The 23,168-nt window shown below is 44.9% G+C and overlaps 1 protein-coding gene across 11 annotated transcripts in view; it reads left to right on the forward strand.

The window, feature by feature from the left end:
- Window positions 1–23,168, forward strand: part of TOM1L2 (target of myb1 like 2 membrane trafficking protein) — a gene marked incomplete at both ends in the record, with an annotated part of 103,331 nt that overhangs the window by 37,931 nt on the left and 42,232 nt on the right. For all 11 annotated transcript variants that reach the window (XM_084237033.1, XM_084237035.1, XM_084237036.1 and 8 more), the window contains 2 exons: window positions 18,093–18,177; window positions 22,692–22,770. In XM_084237033.1, coding sequence (XP_084093159.1) covers window positions 18,093–18,177; window positions 22,692–22,770 — 164 coding nt within the window. The remainder of the gene's footprint in view (window positions 1–18,092; window positions 18,178–22,691; window positions 22,771–23,168) is intronic.

Genomic DNA, 23,168 nt, shown 5'->3' on the forward strand with positions numbered 1-23,168 from the left:
ACACATTTCTTTTTTAAAGATTTATTTATGCATGCAAGAACTGGGGTATAGGCCAGAGGTATGGGGGGGCATGAGAGAATTCACCAGAGACAGAACAGAACAGGCAGATTGACTGAAATACATTGCTGAGGAGAGCAGTGGGTGAGTCAGGAGAGGTCTGCTGTGCCATGTGGGTAGCTCCCTGGCCGGGGATCAATCCAGTGCTGCAGTGGCTGTGGATAGCTTTGTAGGTTGCATCTTAACACCTTGCGCCACCAGGGAGGCCCAGAAAGAACACATTCTTTACATATGTTTTAATGCTAAGTAAAAAGAAACTTAGACTGACTTTCTTGCATTCCCATAGAAAGAGGCAAGTAAAGAGCTGGATCAGGGCAATAAGGTGATCAGAGCTTTTGTGCCATATTGAGAAGCTGCTTGGAAGAGGCTTCTAGGAAGGGCATTTTACCTCTTTTTTAAATTTTTTTAAAGATTTATTTATTTTATAAAAGAACTGGGGTACAGACCAGATGCGTGGGAGGGTGAGAGGATTCACTAGAGACAGAGTGGGAAACAGAACAGGCAGACTGATGAAATACACTGCTGAGGGGATCAGCGGGCGAGACAGGAGAGGTCTGCCCCACCATGTGGGACCGCCGGGATCGAACTGGCACTGCAGAGGCTGCGGACAGCTTCACAGCGCTGCACTCAACTGCCTGCGCCACCAGGGGACGCCCCATTTTACCTCTTGGACAAGGGATAGAATTAGTCAGTGAAAACCTCAGGAATCTCTGGTTGTCAAGAAGGACCTGCTAGGTGTGTATATGCCATGGGGGCTCTCTGCAGCCCTCCTTGCCCCTACCCAGTTTGAGGTCATGTCCTTTGCATACCTGTACTACCTTTTCTTCCATTTTCATAGTAGTGTGATTTGTTCATTCCCTTGGACTACCTGGATTAATTTATTTGGTTCTTACCAGGGGAGTGGAGCTTGTATGTTGGCAATTGTCTGTACCCTGCTTTCTGGAACATTTAAGGAAGCACTCAGTAAAATAACTCTGCATAATGAATAAAATTACAACATCCCAATCCAACAAATAAGAGGCTTTCTCATGCTCTGTTGGCTTTGAGGAAGTCAGGCTTGGTGGTCTCATTTTTGTTTTTTGTTTATGTTTTTTTAAAGATTTATTTTTATTTATGCATACAAGAACTGGGATGTAGGCCAGAGGTGCAGAGAGAGGGGGTGAGAAGATTCACCAGAGACAGAGTGGGGAGAACAGGCGAATCTACTGAAATACACTGCTGAGGGGAGCAGCAAGAGATACAGGAGAGGTCTGCTGTGCCATGTGGCTTAGCTCCCTGGCTGGGGATCGAACTCAGGCCATAGAGGCTGGCTGTAGCTTGACAGTGCTAAGACTTTAACCCCTTCGCCACCAGGGGGGCCCCTTGGTGGTCTCATTTTTGAAGATCAGAGGAGTGTCTTAGCTGTGGTGCACTTGCCTTCTGCTGTGTCCCCAGGCATGGGCTCTGTGTGTCTTTGCTGGTAGTCTTCATAAGGTGGATTTCATGAAGTCAAGGGTGCTCCCAGACTCCTGGTGCACCTCACTATCTGTCACAAGTTACCATCACCTTGCTGTTGTGTTCCTATTAACAGCAGCAGCTAAAGCACCTGAGATTCTTCCGGGCAGGAGTAGTATCTGACTGGAGTCAGGGATTCATGAAGAGCCTACTGAAAGCGTGTGCAGAATTGGGTATATGTGTCCATTTTTCTGGAAAGATCTTATCAGATTCACAAAGGAAATATATTCTCCCTTTAACATTTTATCCAAAAGAAGTTAAGAACCACTGCTCTGAAAGTGGCCTTCTGTGGATTTCCTCCCAACGTTCTTGAATATCCATATCAAACCATTCCCCCCCAAACCTGCTGCTTAAAGCAGCTCCAAACAGAAGGGCTGGAGGAGCCTCCAGGCTGGATAGAGGCTGGCACTGGAGGAGTGTGGTGCTGGCTGTGCAGCTGCCTGCAGGAGCCCTTGAACTCAAGTGCAGCGTGCAGTCTGGATGGACAGTTCTTGTCCTCCCAGCCTAGAGCTGCTGAGCGATTGTGGCTGTTATGTTTCCCCGCTATGCTCTTGCCTTTGCCCTTCACCACTGCACCAGTGGTGGGCCAGGATAGCCTTGCAGTTGTTTTCCTTTAAGTGACCGAGGAAAGCCAGTTCTCCAAGCTGTGCTTGGGGAATAGCTCCAGACTGGCTATTGGGAACCATAGCAGTGAGACTTATGACACGCTTGCAAAACAAAATGGGATTTTTCTCTGGTCCAGGGAGGATCTGGACCAGAAGTCACTTGATTTTGTTTTGTCTTGCTCCTTTCACAAGCCCCCAGTTGCAGAAGCACTTTGTGAATCAGAAATGGAAGCATTGTTCTCTGGTAATTATCGAGGAATGCCTTTCCTGAATGGTTACCGTGGGTGTGAATAGCGCTACAGAAAAAAACACCAAAAAAAGAGAGAAACAGAGAGAGACATAGACAGCTATTTATATTCTGTTCCACTTGAGAGGCATTTATTGACTACCTACTATGTGCTGGTAGAATTCTCTATGGCGGAAGGCAGGTCCTGGAGGAGCCATCACACAGTGACTGGGCGGGAGGGTTGGGAAGCCAGGGCTGTGGGTCCCAGAAGAACGCAATTAATTCTGTTGGTGTGTGCGCCTGCACGCGGGGGCAGCCAGGGACCTCGCTGAGAGGAGGCCTGGAGCTGGGAGGTAAAAGAAGGATGCAGCCTTCTGTGTTCTCTTTTGACCCTTTTCATTATGTGAGCATGCATTTTTTACCTTGTGGTGATTAGTATGCACATAATATTTTATGCTGCCTGTTTTTCACTTAGCATTCCTCTACCGATTTCTACTTAGTGACTAGGCCGAAATATTTATCATTTTTAAAAGCCACGTAGCTTTTTTTCCTCCCTTGCCGTATTGATGTACCCTCGTTGTGTAGCATCCTCGCATTTATTGGGAGCAACAGAGTTTTTCTCAATTAGGCATCTTTGCAGAATCAGCTCCTCCCTCCCCCCTACCCGCCAACTTATTTCCTTTGGGGTTTATAGCTGGGTCAAAGTTATGAATGGTTTTGTGCTTTTCCTACTGATTTTTTTCTTTTTACTATGGAAAATTTCCGGCATATACAAAAGGAGGACTATTATGATGAATTTTCATGTATTTATCAGCGGGTTTCAACAATGATCAACCCCTGGCAATTCTGGTTCATCTACAACCCACACACCTCTCCCAGCCCCAGATTATTTTGTGGCAAAGCCCAGACATAATGTCATTTCATCTATAAATACCTAAGTATTTTTCTAAAGGACAAGGAATCTTTAAAAATATAACCACAGTTTCCTTATCACTTCTTAAAAAATTAACCTTCATTCTTAATATAAAATATCTAGTGATCCAATTGAAAAGTTTAAGATTTCCCAATATTTTCTGTGGTCATTCTCATGAGGTCAAGCGTGTTCTTTCGGGAAAGTTTCACCTGACACATCAGCCTGAGGCTGGAAATTGTTTACTGAGAAGGGTGCTCTGCCCACAGGTCCTGGTCTCAGAGAGCAGAGAGAGAGAGAGAGGCTTCTCTTTCCCTGGCCTCTGCTACTTTCCCTGTGTGGTTTGTGCTGCACATAGCATCCGCCTGCATGGCGTCTCCCCTTTACTGTCCCCCTTGGCTGTGCCTCTGTATCCACATATCAGCTTGACTTGGTGCCACTCGAGGAAACCGGCACACTCCTCCCTTTGGGCTTCAGCCTTTTAAAGAATGAAATATCGTGATGCTGTTTCTTCAGTGCTAAACTAGCTAGAGATTATGTTTCTTTTTCTACAATAAAAATTCCAAGATGCTAGGAAAATGCCTGTTCCCTGCTGGATTTTGATCATCTTATTTGCATGTTTCCCTTAGCAAGCTTTGTTTGGTATTATTCAAGGTGACCCAGTTAGAACTACTGTTTAAAGTCACATTGTCATTAATAAGTTATACAACCTGTGTGTGATAAGTCTGTTAGCTCTGAATATTGTACAAGTAGGAATACGTGCTTGTGTTGGGTCTCTTCTTCATATTTAAATGTGGTCACATTGAAACATAATCTTCCTGTTTGTTCTCACTGTTGGTATTCCTGATTTTTCTATGTTGATGGATAGGAGCAATTTCCCCGATGATTCAGAGCCCTGATGTATTTGACTTTGGAATGCAAATCACATGTGCATGTTATGTCTGCATCTCCCCTCTGTGCCAGCTCAGACTGGCCCTCAGTTTGGTCTTCCTTGACTAGCTGGGCACTTGAGGGGAGGGTGAAAAAGATAAGTCATGGGTAACCCCTCTAGGAAAAGGGGGAATTAATAGGGAGGCCTGGTCAGGGTGATACCTTTTAAAAGATATTTGGGTTACAGGGCTGTTATAGGACAGGGAGAGGGGCAGCCCAAACCCCGCAAACCTGCCTATTCTAAATGGGTTCGGCCATCCGCCGCATCAACACAAAACACATGAGACTAATGGGAAGGATCTTTAATAAAACTAGGAAACAATACAGGTAAGGCAAAGAGTCTAGTTTCTAAACGAAGCACCCAAAGTTACCCGTCCCCTCGTGGGTAAAAGTCCATCCATATGGGATCGGCCCAGAACAAGGCCCCAAAGCCTGCTACAAGTCTGAAGCATCCTCCAGTGGGGACCCACAGAAAAGGGTCACAAACAACCGGACAAGCCCGGAAGGAAAAGAGCAAAATCAACGTCAAGATAAAAGCTGCCATTGTCACCTCCCCACAGGTCTCACCCACATCTGTGTCACCCAGTCCACGACCAAAAGACAAGCGCAGTTTCTTTACGTGTCTCTAGGCTCCATGCGCCTCCTCCAGGTCTCCTGGCTTCATCCTGCTTCCTTCCTTCCTTAGTCTCTTCTTCAGCTTCTCCTCTTCCTGCTCAGCTCCACCCTCCCTTGTGTGGGGCAGGAAACCTCCCCCTTTCCTGGGGACCACCCTGTTGCAGGGCTTTATCCTTAGGGAAAATTGTCTTTATAAGAATAAAAAAAGATTTACTTGTGTTCAGGGCAGTGTATGCCCCTATACCTAGCTATTTTTGATGGAAAGACTACATAATTGCATTTTAGTTTTGATTATGAGTTTGTGGTATAATATTCCCTCTCTGTCTTTATAAAATACTAATAACAGCAAATTTTTAAAAAAAATTTGCCTTTAAACCAAATATTTTAATACATTATGTTCACTATTTCCCATTTTTCCTCCAGCCATTATCTTTATGCATCCTTTAAAAAAATTTTTTTGTGTATCTTGTTTTCTTTATAGTGTTATCAAATGACTGTATATGGTTCTAATAATGGTTACTTAACAATGGCCATTTTTTATTTGGTTGTGTGGTGTATGTGTGTATATGTACATATATAAAAATATATGTATATATTTTTACTTAGCCATCACTTTTCTAGTTCATATTTGAGAAGTTTTATGAATTTTAAATGGACAGCTCTTTGCCAGCCTGTGTCTATGCAGGCATCTTTTTTTCTTAATAAATCTGCCTCTTTAAAAGTGTGGCTCTTTATCCCTTTGTGTCTATGCAAACATCTTTGTCCTTAATAAACTTGGTATGTGCTGCTGGGGAAAAAATTTCTTTTAAATGAACATGTTTCTCTCTGTAGTTTTTCTCCCCTTTTATCAACAGATTTATTGAGATATAATTCACATACCTTGCTGTTCTTCCATTTAAAGTTTTTAGTATATTCTCAGAGTTATGCAACGATTACCACAATCAATTTTAGAACATTTTCATCATTCCCCCATTAGCAGTCACTTCCCATTCCCCCCAACCCTAGGCAACCACTAATATACTTTCTGTCTCTATAGATTTACCTATTCTGGACATTTCATATAAATGGAATCATTCATCCTGTGGTCTTTTTTTCCCATTAAAATGATTGTGATAAAATATAGCTACATAAAATTTACCACATTAGTCATTTTTAAGTGTATAGTTCAGTGGCAATAAGCACATTCACATTGTTGTGCAACCATCACCACCCTCCACCCCCAGAACTCTTTCGTCTTCCCAAACTGAAACTCCATGCCAGGCACTAAGAACTGCCCATCCTCCTCCTCACAGTCTCTGTCAAGCACCCTTCTGTTTCTGTTTGTGTAAAGAGTTATTTTTATTTATTTATACATACAAGAACTGGAGTATAGGTCAGAGGTATGGGTCATGAGAGGGTTCACCAGAGTGGGGAGCAGAACAGGCGGATCTACTGAAATGCACTGCTGAGGGGAGCAGCAGGCGAGACAGGAGAGGTCTGCTGCACCATGTGTGTTAGCTCCCTGGCTGGGGATCGAACTCATTCCTAGTGCTGAGACTTTTACCCCTGCGCCAGCAGGGAGGACCCTCTGTTTCTATAATCTGACTGCTATAGGTACTTCATATAAGTAGAGTTGTATGGTAATTTTCCTTTTGTTTCTAACTTCTTAGTATAATGTTTTCAAGATTAATCCACATTATAGCATGTGTTAGAATTTTCTTTTTGTTGACAAATTCTGTCGTATGTATATACCATATTTTTTTTACCATCTGTTGATGGACGTTTGAGTTATTTTGACTTTTTGGTTACTATGAATAATAATGCTGTGAATATTCATGTACAAGTTTTTGTGGAGACATACATTTCATGTCTCTTGAGTGTGTATACATATGAGTTACTTTGCTGGGTTGTGTGTAGTTTTTTTCTTTGGAATAATTTATTTAATCTAAGAGTCCTAGATTACTAGGTCAAAGTATAAGAGCCTTTTACGTCATGCCCCTCAGTAAGCTACTGCCCAAGTTGTGCTAAAGGGTTCTTAAATGTATGCTACTTTCAATAATAGGATACGCTGGTCTCACTGTAATCTTCCCAGAGTGAGAATTTAACTTCATTGTTTTAACATGGGTGTTTTTTATAATTAGCTGCTAGTCCTCCTAAGATGAGGTCCCTGGGTGGAAAAAGCAGCTAATATTTGAGCCTTATTGTGCTAGGTTGCCTGTGACTGCTCCCCACAATTGCCTTTGAAAACTGCAAATGCTGTGATGGTGCCATGGAGAGTGTTTCTCTCCACCCTGTTCTGAAGGACAACTCTTTGCAAGAGTTAATCAAAGCACTCTAGCTTTACTGAGCACAGCAGGCATGAGCCCTGGGGAAGTTTGGGGAGTCTTTCTCCTGGCTTGGGATTTTGTCATCACTCTTTGAGGCAGAAAGAAGACCTAGCTTTTTAGCCTCGCTCATGGTGATACCTGTGGTCCCTGGCAAGTTGTTTAGGCTGACTGGTGCCTTGCCAACAGAATGCAGCTGTCAGGTCCTTCTGCCCACACTTGGAAGGCTCTAGGGTGGCCTCCATGCTCTGCCTGGATGCTGCCCTATGAGCCTTGGAAAGTCAGTCTCCCCTCTGCAGTCTGCACCTCAGTTTAGTCTTTCTCAAGGTCGTGTCTCCACAGTGCACGTGTTAAGAATTATAGTTCAGATCGATTTGCACACTTTCTACGTGCCAGGTTCCTGTCTAGGGTTTTACATCACTAACTCGTTTCATCTTCAAGACTCTCTCAGAGGAGGTATGACTATTTTGTCCATGTTCTGGATGATGAAACTGAAGTTCAGAGAGGCAAAGAAATTTTTTCCAGGGTCAAATGATCCAGGACTGGCCCTTAAATTCAAATTCATTCTGCCTCCTTTACAGCAAATTCAAAGCCATGCCCTTGGCTAAGTGCTGTCCTATGTCCTTTTTACACTAAGCAGTTATGGTAACAGCTCCTGCTTTCTGCCTGCAGTCTCTCCCCTCCAGTACTGCTCCTGTGTTGTTACCAGAGTGATCTGGCTCAAAAGCAATTATTCTTGTCACTCCTGTTGAGAAGCCCAGTCCCTCCCCTCCTGCGGAAAGCCCACACTCCTTAGAGAAAGTGAAAGGACTCTCCTCAGCTGGCTTTCTCTCACTGCTTCCCTGCACTGCCACCCTTCACAATCAGCTCTGACAGGCCTTCACATCTCTGCTCAACCCATTCCTACTCCTCCCTTCCTCCAAATTCCTGATCTTCCATTTTACCAGGCCCTTTCCTTAGCTTTCACAGATCCTACCTATTCCCTCTTCAGCATGATTAAGCACTTCTCCATCCTCCATTGGCCCTGGAGTCCTTCTCTTTTCTGCACACTCCTGTTAGAACACTCATCACATTGTGCACTTGCGCTGGTTTGCAGGTCTCCTGGCTGTTGACCTTCTTGCAGGCAGGAGCTCCTGGGGCTCCATTTTGCTTATTTTCCGTCCTACTCTAGCACAGTGCCGGGCAAGGAGAGGCCTCTCAGTTAAAATTCTTGAAACAAACTGAGAAACCTCTGGATGGCCGTGCATAGTCTCCCTCCCTAAAGACTGTCACTCAAGTCTCCTCTGAGTGTGTATGTCTCTGTAATCAGGAGGAGCTAGAACCAGGATGGTACGAAGGCAGCGTACAGAGAAATCCACAGGCATACCTCATCTCTCAGAGTGCACGTGGGCAAGGTGAACAGCCCCCAAGAGGCACTCCGGGGAAGGAGAAATTGGCAGCACATCTTCTCTGCTTTCCACAGAAGCTCTGCCCTGAGCACTGGCTCCCAGAGGGCCTTTTATCTTCCCTGTCAACCAGCCCACCTGCCTGGCTGTTAGGGAGCAGCAGACTGGGCTGGGACAACTGCTGGCACTATCCTCCTGGCTTGGGCCTGGCACCTGCAGTGCCCTCCGCCCCTAGTTGCCCATTGCATCCCAGCCCTAAAACAGTGTCTTCCCACAGCTCCTCTCTCACGCAGTCATTTACTCCACACGTCAAATACTCCATTAAGTACAAAGGAGAGAATACATCAAACCAGTGGCTCTGCTTCTCGAGAACACACCCCAAATGCATTTTAAATCTGTGGATCCCCCTCAAGGGAATTCCAGTTAAAAAAGAACTTGGATCAGCAGCCTCGGGCCTGTGTGGCTAACAAGCTTCTATTTTCTCTGTTGTTTGGCTGGCCTGAAGGGCTCCTTTGTTTGGGGAGTGGGAGGATGTGGTGTCCTAATTAGGCCAGGGTGTGGAATTGTGGCTCCTACAGAGCTGCCCTTTGGAACTGAGCTCTCTAGACAGAATAAGTTAGTGATTTCGATTTTGTGAGTTTGGGGATCTTTAAAGAAAATAGAAGATTAAAAAGAGAGGAACACTAAATGCAGTGTGGTATTCTAGATTAGATCCTGGACCAAAAAAAAAAGGACATTAGTGAAAAAGCTGGAGAAATACAAATAAAATCTGGAGTTTAGCTAGTAATACTAAACTGTACCTGCGTTGATATTTTAGTTTTGACAAATGAACAACGGTTATGTAAGAGGTCAACATCAGAAGAAACCAAGAGAAAGCCCAGGGGGACCCTTTGAACAATCTTTGCAACTTTTCAGTAAATCCAAAACTATTCCAAAATAAAAGGTTTATTAATTTTCTTAATTAAAAGAAGAGGGGGTAAAGCTGATCCAGCAGCTAAATTAACTTGATTCTTATCCAGCAGTTTCTTCTATACTTCTTACCCCAGGGTCTTTAGCTTTCACCTACCAAACCAGGAGGCTGGGCTACATCCAGGCACTCTGTCTGCTTTTGAGGCAAGAGTCTTCCCCCTTCTCTTTGGGGGTAGGTCAGGGTTCAAGGCCAGATCTGGTCTGAGTGCAGTTTCTTTGAAGTCTTGAAGTCAGTGGTTCTGTTGGAACCTTGGAGGGCAAGAAGCTGCCAGAGGGGAGCTAGCAATAGCACTGTGCTCCCTACTCCCCCCACATCCCATTTCTATACGTCCAGGAAATGTGGCTTCTTTTGAGTGATGAAAGGAGGAATCTTCTCCATGGAGTTGTAATATTTGAATTCCTAAGGAAATTGTTCCAGGGCTGTTCTTTCACCTTGCATGTGTGCCAAGCTATTTGGGGGGCTCCTTCTGGAAGGGGGGAGCTCCTGTGGCTTCTGGGTATGGAGATTTCCTGGCTCAGAAACTAAGAGATCAGAAAGACAGATATTTGCAAGATTCTGGGGCATTCCATCTGCTGGGCTCTTTACCTGTAGATGGCAGTGGTGACACAGGAATGCGGAAGGAAGGGGGAATGCTGGCAAAGCCCTTTCTGGGGAGCTGTAGTGAAAATAAAAGTAACAGCAATGGCCATGGCCTGAGGAGGAGTGTTACTCTGTGTTAGAGGGTCTGTCAAGTAAGTGCATTATTTAGCTTACTCTCACAACAATTGTGTGAGAAAGCGCTATTGTGATCACATTTAACAGATGACACAAAGGCTTGGAGAGGTCACAGTACTGCCTTGGTCACGCAGTAATTAGCATTTGCCAAAATCTGAGTTCTCAGACCTGTTCCTCCTTGCCATTCTTCTGCAGCTGTGGCCACCACATAGATTTTATACCAGGAAATAAAGTGAATTACGCCTATGCAAAACAAAACAAAACAAAACAAAACAAAAGCCGGACAGGAGCACAACGGGGAGCCCAACTGTATTCTCACCAGACTGCCCAGTACCTTTCTCCTGGGGGCCTCAGGAGGGTTTACAGTGATTTTACTCTAAAAGGCTCTTGCAGCATAAGGTCAGGCTCTGGGGATGTGAAGGTGTCCTGCCTAGTCAAGAATACCCTCCTGGCTTATTAAGCCATAAGGTTAAAAGAACCTCTCAGAACAGAGGTTCTGGTCTTGAAAGCTCAGTTCTCAGCTGGACTACACATGCCCACCAGAAGGCTTTGCTTGAGGATGGCATTGAAGGAGGCTCTGGCAAGGACTTGGCACTGGCGCTGAACATGGGGAGGTAGGCTGGAGTGAAGGTGACTTCTGAGAAGTCTAAGGTGGATTTCCTCAGCACTGGAAACAGAGATCTGTGGCCCTTGACTTGGAAAGACCTCTGGATCCTGATGTGGTTCCTTCTTTTACTCTCCAACAGATGACCTGCTTTTTTGTGGGATGAGGATTCAGATGGGTTTTCTCTTCAGCTTTGTTTGCTCTCACAGAATATGATTGGGTTTTGTAAAAGGATATGAAAGCCCAAGGATCCTTTTATCACTTCTATTCAACACGGTACTGAAAGTTCTAGTTGGAGCAATAAGGAGGGAAAAAGAAATAAAGGGTATCCAAGTGGGAAAGGAGGAAGTAGAATTACCTTTGTCACAGACATCATGCTCTCACATGTAGAGAACCATGAAGACATGCCCTCAATCCCCACCCCTCGCATAAGCTCCCTCCATACATGCCCCCCTACACACACACACACACCCCCTAGGTACTAATAAAGCCAACAAAGTCACAGGATACAAAACCAGCACTTGAAAATCAGCTATGTTTCTATATACTAACAATGAGTAACCTGAAAAAGAAATTAAGAAAACAATTCTATTTAATAGCAAAAAGAATATAGTCCCTTGGAAGTAATCAAGGGAGGTGAAAGACTTGTAAACTGAAAACTACCAAACGTTGCTGAAAGAAATTAGAGAAATAAATGGAAAGACACCCCATGTTCATGGGTTGGAAGACTTAATATCTTTAAGATGACAGTTGTACCCAAGGTGATCTACAGGTTTAATGCAATTCCAATCAAAACCCCACTGACATTTTTTTTTTTTGGCAGAAATAGAAAAATCCACCGTGAAATTCATATGGCCTCTCAAGGGACTTTCAGTAGCTACAACAACCTTGAAAAAGGAGGACCAAGTCGGAGGACTCAGATTTCCTCATTTTGATACATACAGTTATTAAAATAGTATGGTAGTGGCATAGCACAGCTATATAGACCAGTGGAATAGAGTAGAGAGCCCAGAAATAATCCCTCCCAGCTATAATCAATTGATTTTTGAAGCGCAACAAGAGTGTTAAGATCATTCAGTTGAGTAAGGACAGTTTTTTAAACAAACGGTGCTGGGAAAACTGGATAGTCACATACAAAAGAATGGACCCTTCCCTTATATCATTTGAGTGGGGAGTTAGTGTTTAATGGGTATGGGGCTTAGTTTGGGAAGATGAAAAAGTTCTGGAGATGGTGGTAATGATTACATAACAAGGTGAATGTACTTAAAGTCACTGAACTGTCTACTTAAAAATGGCTAAAATGATAAATTTTATGTTATGTACCTTACCACACAGTAATATCACCAAAAAAGGATAAAACATATGCATAGGCTAGTGTCCTGTCAGAGCAGAGTGAGTGGTTATGTGGGTGGGGATTGGAGACCATTGGGGCTATTTTGACAGGAAACCTAACGACCAGAGAAGAAGAGGAAATAGCCCAAGAGCTCATGGTCATTAGTGGCAGGGCCAGCCCTGGACCAGGGCCACTAGACACTGTGGGCATTGTGCCTTCCAGAGTCCCCAGTGTCCATGGGTAGCTGTGTGGTCCATTTGTGTCAGCTGATGGTTGTGTTGGCATTCCTTCTCCTGAGTTTGGGTTCTCAGTCTGCTGCATATTAAAACCCCATTGGGAGCTATTAGAGCACATTAGTACTTGGGCCTGGGCACCAAGTTTTGATCAGAAGGTGTGGAGAGCGGTACCCAGACAAGAATATTTTGTAAAAGCTTCCCAGTGGTTCTCACCTACAGCCAAGGTTGGAAGCCACTTACTGTAGATCATGCCCACCATCCACCCCTAGGTGTGCTCTCCAGCTGGAGAAAAAGATGGAGGCTTAGTAAACTCCTCTGGGACTTCACAGTCTCAATGCTGGTTCTTTCTGGCTTGGCTTGTCATTGCTGTTCTTGCCTCTTATGTGCTCTGCTAAGAGAGGCAGGCTATTGGCATAGTCAGTAGTGGGGAGTCATTAATTTCCTCTCAAGCTCCTTGACCCCAGGGCACAGGTAACAAAGCTACCCAGAGAGCTGTGGTTATCCTCTGTTTCAGCTCAGGCTGGACTGAATCATGGCGGCTACATATCTGCCTCTCCCATTATACTGACCTCTTAATGCAGGGTCTTAACCACCTCCCTTTCCTCAACTTCAAGGACAGTACATGGCATGTCTCAGACCCTGTTAATCTTGAGTAAGTAGCATGGGGACCATCGGGCTTTACACTGCCTTAAAGTAACAGAGAGAACTGCCTCATAGTCATCTGCAGGCTGGTTAGATGGTAGCTTCCCATTTAGAGGAGTGCCCTCTCCGTAGGGCAGCTGTCATAGGAAAGGACATCCTATAAAGGAGGGACGAGTATTTGGAATTCATCCTCTTGTCTCTCCAGTGTGAAGGGGAGCAGCTGCAATTAACATTCACAAAGCATGTTAGGAATCTGAAGCAATAGGCAATAATGGTTCTGTGTAGAGTGTCAGGATTGATTTTTCTTTCCACCTGACTGGTAGATGCCATCCTGCCTCACTAGCATATAGTTATACAGAAGGTTCATCTCAGATTATTGGTGCATATTATCAAATGAGCTTTCTGCCTTCCCAAACCCCTCTTTCTTCTTTCTCCACACCTGGCAGGAAGCAGCCTGGATGCTGTTCCTTTGTGCCAGCACCTCTGGGCTCCTACTCACACTCTTGATTATTGGGGAGGCAGATCATTTGGCTTTTTTTACCTCCATTCTCACCAAAGGATATTGCTAAATGCAAAATGCTAAAACCAGCTCTCGTTTGCCTTCTGGTCTTGACTGCTTCTGAAGTGACTATATTTAACATCAAAGTGTAGAAAACAGCAGCTAAGACACCAAGCCACTGGATCGTGATGCTCCTCCCAGAAGGACTGCCTTGGATTTCAGACTGCATAGAAGGGGTGAAGGGACAGAAAACACACCCAAGAGAGCATTGTCGATGCCAGGGTTGAGGCTTCAGGGCATCCTGACCCCAACCTGGTGGGCCTGCACCAGGTGAGGAAGCAGCCTTTTCTGAATGGAGAAAATGTCACGTCAACAGAATCAGGCTGATCTGCTTCTTGCACTGAAGATTTAATGGGAGCTGTGTCTGCCCCTGCCCTGCCCAGCACTGCTCAGCTGTACCCTGCTCTGGCTAGCTCAGCCAGTCCTGCCCAGCTGGCACCTCACCATTAGCATGTCACCAGAGACCTCTGAAGGGCCAGCCTTTTGCAGCCAGGGTCACCCGTGCTCTGATCTTTACCCATCCGGAGAGGGTTGTCTCTTTGGAAGGACTTGCCCCATTGCTCCCTGGAGCATTGTGTTTCTGCTGCTGCACCAGGATTTATTTTAGATTTTGATGATGTACATGGCAAAGTAAATGGGAATGAACTTTGCTTCCTCTTGCTCGAGGACAGAACAGAGTGAGGGGGCCCACCTTGAGCAGCTGCACTTCCAGGAATAATCAGATACAACTCTGTTCCCCTTTGCTGGGAATTTTGTGTGTGTGTTTGAGCAGGAAAAAATAAGAACTGATTTGAGCTCCTTTGTCAGACTAACTTCCCTCATCTGTTCAGCAGAACCAAATACTTACGGTTGTTTGTGCGGCATTTCCAGCTAAATGAAAAGAAAGAAGCATTCTCTTTGGGTTGGTCCTTTATAATCAAAACGAGTATATATCTTTTAGCTTGAAAACTCAGAATCCCAGTAATTGAATAGAATGCGCTGACCCTGAGGATAAGTTATCATGCCTTTGAACCCCTTCCCGGTATTATTAGAGGAAGGGAGAGGGTGAATATAAGGTTAATGGATTCTGCTGCTAAACCGAACTTGGAAATGAGGTTTCATTGATTTAATATTTCCTCTATTAAGCCTCCCAAGACTGTCCCTTGTGGCCCCACCAAAGTGCAATCATGGTGCTTTCTTCCCATGAGAGTCCGTACCCTGGCTCGTGCTATGACAGGGACAGATGACCAACTCATGCTGGCCCTTTGGCCAGCTAGCCAGTCCCTTTGTTGCCCCAGAGGATCACAAGCCCAGGCCCATAGCAGAGTCTCCTCCTAAAGAGGTTGCTGGATTTGTGGCCTCAGACACTCCCTTGCTGTATGTGACCTCGGGACGGAGTCACCTCACCAACCAAAGGTGTGGACTGGAGGTAAGAATCATTCCATCCACACGCCTCACCTGCCCAGGAACCTTGATGGTGGCTTCCCTCCTGTGACCAGATGCACTGCTGTCCCCATGCTACTTTGCCCCGCCCCCTCAGCCTCCCTGTTGCCTCTGCCCGCATTCTGTTCTCTAGGCTACGCTGACTGGTGCTTTGAGCCATTCTGTTTGTGTGCCTACCTCTCCCCCTACCCTTCCCACCTGGCTGTCCCTGCATCACCCTGCTCTGACTCTACATAAACACACATTGGATAGCTCTAATTACTGTTCTCAGCCCAGTGGTGCCCCCTTCTGTCTTAATGACACGGCCCCTCTTTCATATGCATGCATTTGGAGCAGGGAGTCAGCCTCTCTGGGGCCTGTCCCTCTCTGAACAGTCTCTGTCCCAGGTTCTCATGCCTTTTCCCCTTCCCCTTACTCACCACATGTTCCTCTTCTTGTAGGCAAACAACAAACAGTGTCTCTGTGCCTGAGATTGGCACCATTTAAGGACTCTGGTTAAGGGTTTCCAAATCTTGGACCTTCCCAGCACCCTATCTGCTGTACCTATGACCTTTGTCTGAGGGAGACTCTCACCATTTCTGGGTAGATTTATTTTTTCAGGGTTAAGAGTCTGATGAATAAAGAGGATACAAAAGTTGGGTTATATTCTTTCTGGTAAAAATTAAAACAATGAGGCTTTTTAATGTAAACTGAAGGCTGTTGCACGAATGTTTTGAGCAATAGCTATATTTTTGGAGAGTGTTGTCATTGCTTATAAGTACAGCCTTTGTTTGGATGTGTGAGTTCTAATGTGTTATGTAAAAAACAAGTGTCACTTCTCCATAGCTGCGTCAAGTAAAGCAAGGACACTTCTAGCACGTACAGAGTTCATTTGTTTTATTATTTGAATGTCATTGGAAGTTGTGGGTTTTCTGAAGTTTTCATTAAAATGGTGATGGTGTCCTATTCCCTTTATGAAATGTACAGTAAGACTGGGGCAAGTTTAAAGTTCACCTGAGATACCAACATCGGGTCCCAACTCTGCCTTTGCTAGAGGTGAAGTGGCATCTTGCAAATACCTAGGCCATAAAGGCAGACCTGAGAGTCAATATCTCTACCAGTTCACCTATGTGATCCTGGTGGAGTGCCCAATGTATCTGAACCTCAACTTCTTCTTTTTAAATATGGGAGGAAAAATATCTTGGGAAATCTTTCAAAAAAATTGTTATTGTATTAAAATCCACGTAACATAAAACTTATCTTCTCATCCATGTTTTAAGTGTCAATACATTCACTTTGTTGTACAACCAATCTCCAGAATGTTTTCATCTTGTAAAACTGAAACTCTATATCCATGAACCAACTTCCCACTCTCTCTCCCCCTTCCCTAGGCAACTACCGTTCTACTCTCTGTTTCCACTGATCTAACTGATTACTATTTACTTCACATAAGTAATAATATACAGTTTTGTCTTTTTGTGTCTGGCTTATCTCACTTAGACTAATATCCTCATGATTGCCCGTGTTGCAACATTTACCAGAATTTCTTTTTTTAAGGTGAATAATATTCCAGTGTGTGCATGCACCACATCTTGTTGTCCGTGCACTTATCAAAGGACAATTGTGTTGCTTGTAGCTTTTGGCTATTGTAAACAATGCTATTATGAGCATAGGTATACAAATATTTCTTTAAAACCCTGCTTTCAATTCTTTGGGATATATACCCGAAGTAGAATTACTGGATCATATGGTATTCTAAATATTTGGAGGAACTACTATCCAGTTTTTTCATAGCAGCTATATCAGCTTAAGGCTCATGGACAGTATACAAAGATTCTAGTTTCTCCACATCCTCACCAACTATTGCTGTTTTCCGGTGTTTGAGAGTAGCCATCCTAATGGGTATGAGGTGATATTTCATTGTGATTTTGATTTGCATTTCTCTAATCAGTAATAGTAAACATTTTTTTTCATGTGCTTATTGGCCATTAGTATATCTCTGGAGAAATATTTGTTCCGGTATTTTGCCCATTTTTTAATTGGGTTTGGTTTTTATTGTTGAGTTGTAAGAGTTCTTGATATTTTGGATGTTAACTCCATATATGATTTGCAAATACTTTCTCCCATTCTGTAATTTTCCTTTTTATTGTGTTGATTGTGTCCTTTGATGGACAGAAAATTTTCATTTTGATGTAGTCCTGTTTATTTTTTCTTTTGTTGCCTATGCCTTTGGTGTTGTATCCGCAGAATCATCGCCAGAGCCAATGACATGAAGCTTTTGCTTCGTGTTTTCTTCTCAGAGTTTTGGCTCTTGGGTCTACATTTTTTATCCATTTGGAGTTTTTGTATTTGGGTGTGAGATAAGGGTCTACTAACTTCATTCGTTTACATATGGATATCCAGTTTGCCCAGCACCATTTGTCGAAAAGACTCCTTTCCCACTGTACTCTAAGGAAGTTGTCCTGTGAATGAAATAAAATACTATATACATGAAGCACCCAATGCCATGCCAGGTGTGACTTAGAAAATGATAATCGCTCTTCTTTACCTTTTTCTGAGATGTAGTTTTTCATGACTAAAGTTGATTTGTAGTAATTATCATAGCAAATACCTAATAGGGCTGACTGCTGCAGACTATTTCATCATTAGCCCATTGAATATTCATAACAACTCTATGGGGTAGGTAGTCTTGTTTTCACTAATTTGCAAATGAGGAAAGCAGGGTACATAGGAGTTAAGTAATTGGCCCAAGTTCACACTGCTAGTAAGTGGTAGAGCTTGCACTGGAACCTGGGTAGTTTGGCTCCAGAATCTGTGAACTGGGAAACTGATCATCTTCCTGTTTGGGGTGATTTTTGATGGTTTAGACCTATCATGAGCTTTTCTGTCTGGAGTTTACTGAATGAAGGACAATGTTATGATATCAACCCTTAGACCTGGGCCTCCTGCTTGGTGTTCCCTCGTCAAAGCAGCACCCCCAGAACTGCTCTTTTGGCTCAGTTCATCTGCGTGGGAGGAAGGTGTGATGGTTCTGGTCCCTTCTTGTTTCTTGCCAGGGTCCCCTTATTCTAGGAGAAAAGTAAACCAATTTTCTTTCTGAATTTACAGAAAAGGCAACAGATGGCTCCCTTCAAAGTGAGGACTGGACATTGAACATGGAGATCTGTGACATCATCAATGAGACAGAGGAAGGGTATGTTCGTCCTCCAGACTCCCATCCTGTGAACGTGTCAGCTCTCAGTGTCACTCAAAACCTTTCAGGATTAAGGGTGTCGGATGTTTTACATTTTGTTGTGCTTTTAGTCTGTTTGCTTTAGCATTTAATAAGCTGACACTCTTAATTATCTTTCCTCCTCCTATCCATCCTCCCACCCCTACTTTCCCAATGGCAGTGCTTGAGTTAGAGCAGTGACAACCTCTTTTAATAACCTGCTTTTAATCACAAGTGAAGATGAAGTTGGTTAGTTACTTGGCCCCCAGTGTTTGTTAGTCTCTGCACCAAATCATTACCTTTGTTTCCCTCCTCCTCCTCAGCCTGTCCTTCTGGGGCTGTCTCTGCCCTGCTTTGCTTTGCCATGGTCCCCACGGTGACCATGGGGGAGGCAGGACATGGGAAAATCCTTGCAAAAGCACAAGGCAGGTGTTTCTGGCATGGGTGGATTTGACCTACAAGCCACCCCTCACTACCAGGTCTGCTCTGGTAGTTGGCTGTGCATCCTCTTCTACATTAGAGCTTCATTCTGTTTATACTTTTTCCAAATTAGCCTGTATTTGACCCTCTGTCCATATAAAAATATTTTCTGTAGTCTTACCCTCTTAAACCATCTCCTGAATGATGAAAACTGCTTGGGCTCAGGCTACCCTGGGCTTGCATCTCAGTGCCATCATTTACAGCCTAGCCGTGTATATACTGGGCACCAGCTTCTTAAGGTTGATGCTGCTTTTCAGGCAACATATATTTACTGAGAAACTGCCTTGTACTGTGCCCTAGTGGAAGTCCTAAGGACACAGCGATGACGGGACAGACAGATCTTCTTCCCACAAGGAGTTGTTAGTGCTGAACGGGAGGCAGGCTACAGACAAGATAATTTAAACACCTATAATGTGTTCAGGTGGTGAAAAGACTATGCAGAGAAGTGAACTGGAAGGGAGATGGGAGGGAGGTGGGCAGTTCTTGAGTCACTCACTAGGTGGCACTAGATGGCCTGGAGCGGAGATGCCCAGGGGTATACCCATTGCTGCAGATGCAGAGGGAGAGACAGGTGAGCCTCCAGGCAGGGCAGGGGCCTTGAGGGTGGTTCACTGCTTTTCCAGTCCACACCTTACCTTCCTCCTGTGTCCCTCTGCCTCTCCCTTTCACTGATTCGTTCTGTCATTCTCTGGACCTTAGTTTGAACCTCATTTCTCTGATACCCCTCCTTCCTAATTTGGACAAATCCCCTGTTAAATGACCTCATGTAGTATACTTGGGCTCATCACAGTTTAAACTTACATATTTGTGTAATGTTTGTTACGGTGTGTCTTGCCCCCAACCACCTCTTAGACGATGAGCTCCATGAGGGCAAGAATTTTGCTTTCCTTTGTCTGCAGCACCTAGCACAGTGTGCATGTAATTGACCCTTGATAAATATTTGCTAAATAAGTGAGTAAATGAAGTGCCTAAGCAACTCAGTAATGTGAGGAGGCGTGCAGGCATGTGAACATAATCAAAGCACAGTGTGACAAGGACTCTAAGAAGCTGTATCTCTAGGAGAGGGCCTAGAACAGTGGCAGTTAAGAGTCTCAGCCTGTTGGGAGCAAAGTTTTCTTGGAGGAGGTGACACCCAAGTGGAGTCTTGCAACATACGAGGGCATTAGCCAGGTAAAGGGTACATGGCAGGGGAGGACAGTGTCCATCCAGGCTGCTGGGCAGTGTGTGAAACATGTGCATAGGGGAGTGTAGTGCGGTTAGGGAAATGAAATCTCTAGCACCTGTCCAGGCTGCAGTCCTAGGTCCTCTACCCACTTAATCTCTCTTAGATCAGTTTGCTCGTTTATAAAATGAGGGTTACCAGTAGTACCTGTACTATGGGTTCTACTGTCCTTACCCCTGTCTGCCATTCTCTGAGCACTTGCCACATCCCAGAGCCCCCCATCCAAGCCCTTCATTGCACCAGCTCATGCAGCCCACACAAAAGCCCTATAAGGTAGGGACAGCCCAATTTAATATTGAGAAAATTGACACCCCAAGTATTTGGTCACTTGCCAAAAGTCTTGTGGCATAGCTGAGAAAGGCAGATGCAGGATGCAAGCCTAGGCTGCTGGCTCCAGCCACGTAGGTGCTGACTGAGGTTTTTTTGTTTATTCTAAGTTTTACCTCTGGGAGGCTGTGGTTCTAGTGGGTGCAGGTCAGGTGAGCTGACCCCATAGACCCCTTCCTGGTGTTTCCCTCATGTCCATGACTGAGATCACTTCTAGTCCCTGGTGTCCTGGACCCTGGGTCAGGAGTGCCTGGCTCAATAACCTCCCCAGGAATAAAATTTTGACCCTACTTACAGGGCCTTGCCCAGACCTACCTACTTAGGGTGCAGACATGTGGATTTGGTAATTGCATCCCAGACAATTCTGAAATGTGACTGTGATGAGGATCCACCTAGCTGGGTCATTTTCATACCCATCTCTGGGGCTTTCCCCAGCTCAGTGTGTCTTTGTGCCCTGCCTCTAAGCTGGAAGGAACATCGGAGAGAATACATGCAGTAGAGCAAAACAATCAAAATAATGGCAGGGAGGGAGGGAGGGAGGGAAGGCAGTGGTGGAAGAAGAGGTGTTCGGGTGGTGGAGGAGGACAGCTGGGTCCTCTTGGAGGGGACCCAGGAGAAAGCATCTCAGAAGTAGCAGTTCAGGAGCTGAAGGACGAGATGAGTTCCAGATACCTGGGAAGCGGAAAGTGCCCCAGAGGCCAGATCGTGAGGATCTGTGGCCACGCTGAGGGCCTGACCTTTCCACAGAAGCCTGCCTGACTGTTGACGCATCACACATTTGCCTTTTCTTCCTGATCCCTTGTTCCTGCTCCATCTGGGCACTTGACTCTTCCTTCTCTCCTTTCTCCCTCTTTCCAACTCCATGCTGTCTAATCTGCTGCTGCTTCTTGAAACTTTGCAATCCCTCTGACATGGCTTTGATCCTCCTCTGTGAAGCTTCTCCCCTGGAGAGAGGGATAAATACTTGCTTTTGTGCTCACCCAGTCACTCTCAGGCTGTACTTCCCGCAGATGAATTTTCATTTTAACTCTAACCCAGGAGCCTGCTGACTCTCTGATTTACCACCACCACCATCACCCCACACTGGGGAGCTCTGAGTGTGCGATGCTCTATGAGCTAGAAGTGATCACAGTCCTTGGAGGCTGTTCCCATTTTTCTGCTCCATGGAAGTTCAAGAGGAGAGGAATGAGCCTGAATTGAGAGGGATGGCTGCAGTGGGTCAGAGCTAACCATGGCTTGGCAGAGCCTTTGAGGGAAGAAATCAATCCATGTCCCTGGCCTGCAGCCGCTGACCTTCACCAGCTCAAGTCTACAAACAAAGCTGAGAACTTGTGAAATCCTGCATTTGCAAAAATCAGCATCCCTGTTTGGAAATTGCAGCCATCCTGCCAACACTTGGTAGGGACCCAATCTCCAGAGAGCCTCATCCCATCAGTCCATCAACTCGAGAGCCAAGAATTCCTGCAGGGCAGCCATGCTTCAAATTGGGAATGGGAAATTGGGGGCTCAGGGTGTTTGTTTATTTCTTCTGAAGTCTTGCCTTGCTACTGTATATTTCTGTCTAAATTGGGCTAATTAGCAGAGCTTCTACCCTCCCTTCCCCTAACTTCCTCACACACATTTGAAAGAAATTTTTTTGTTTGCTAAACAGAAAATATACATTTTAGAGCCATAACAATGGAACAGTCAACCTATGGAAGAGCTTTGACCATGGCCCACTTATACCCTGGGGACTGCCTAAAATTCTGTAAGATTCTTTCTGGGAATCTGTATCATATCCATTAACAAAATCACAGTTTTGGGGTTTTAGAGACTTACTTAAGTTTCTCAGGGAAAAAGGAGTTCCATGTACCCTGGGAGGAGTAAATGAAGATCCAGGCCTAGCCTGGCCATACTCTCCTCTGTGTCACTGTGTGGTTTCTCTGGAAAAACCTTCTGCAGTATACCCACACCCCAGTGGGTAAGTTGCTGTTTTGAATACATAATAACTTGCCTGCAATACAAAATTCAAAAAGATTGCAAATAGGCAATCAGTGAAAAATCATCTTTCCTCACTCTGTCACCTAGTTCCCTCGCCAGCTACCAGCTTCCTGGGTCCTTCCAGAGGTTCTTCCCTGTGTACTTCGTATGTTGTTGTCTTATTACAACCCCAATTGGAGCATACCTTCTGCACTGCTCTGCAGGTGACTCTTCGTTTATCTTTGAGTTTATTCCACATGGTGCATAAGAAGAGTCTTTATTCTTTCTTGCAGCTGCATAGTATGCCATGGTGTGGATAGATGTGATTTATCAATAATTTAACTTGTTTCATTGATGGCGATTTAGTTTGTTTCCAATCTTTTACATTTACAGACATGCTGCAGTGAATAACCTTGTATGTCTGCTAGTTAACACAAGTAGAAGTGAATCTGTAGGATGTGCCCCAAAGTGGAATATGCAAGGATCTTAATAATGTCTTTTTTTCCAGGCCAAAGGATGCCATTCGAGCCCTGAAGAAGCGGCTCAACGGGAACCGGAACTACAGAGAAGTGATGCTGGCATTAACAGTGAGTGCTGCTTTCTCAGGGTGGGAAAACACTTGGGAAAATCCATGCTCCTGGCCTCTCCCCACTCATGGGGCCTTCCCACCCTCCATTTAGCACAGCCTCCAGGACACACATCCAGTGGCTGGCTTGGTGCATATGCCACTGGGGGACAGCAGGGCCTCTGGTAGTGCCCTTGGGTTTTCCTACCCTTCTGTGAAATGGGGGGAGCTTTAATCTGTAAATGTATACTAGCAGAAGACGAGGCATGGGCAGCACTACCTGGCACAGAAGCCAAGAGTGGAAAGCCAAAGCCTTCAGTGTGGGTTACCTTTTGAGCCCCAGCCTGCTGTGAGACATCTTTGCTGGCTGCTTCCCTAGTCATCATTTTCCTGTTCATAAAAATGCTGACTTTCACCCAG

The sequence above is a fragment of the Talpa europaea genome (genome assembly GCF_964194135.1).
Source record: "Talpa europaea genome assembly, chromosome: 7".
Taxonomy (NCBI): domain Eukaryota; kingdom Metazoa; phylum Chordata; class Mammalia; order Eulipotyphla; family Talpidae; genus Talpa; species Talpa europaea.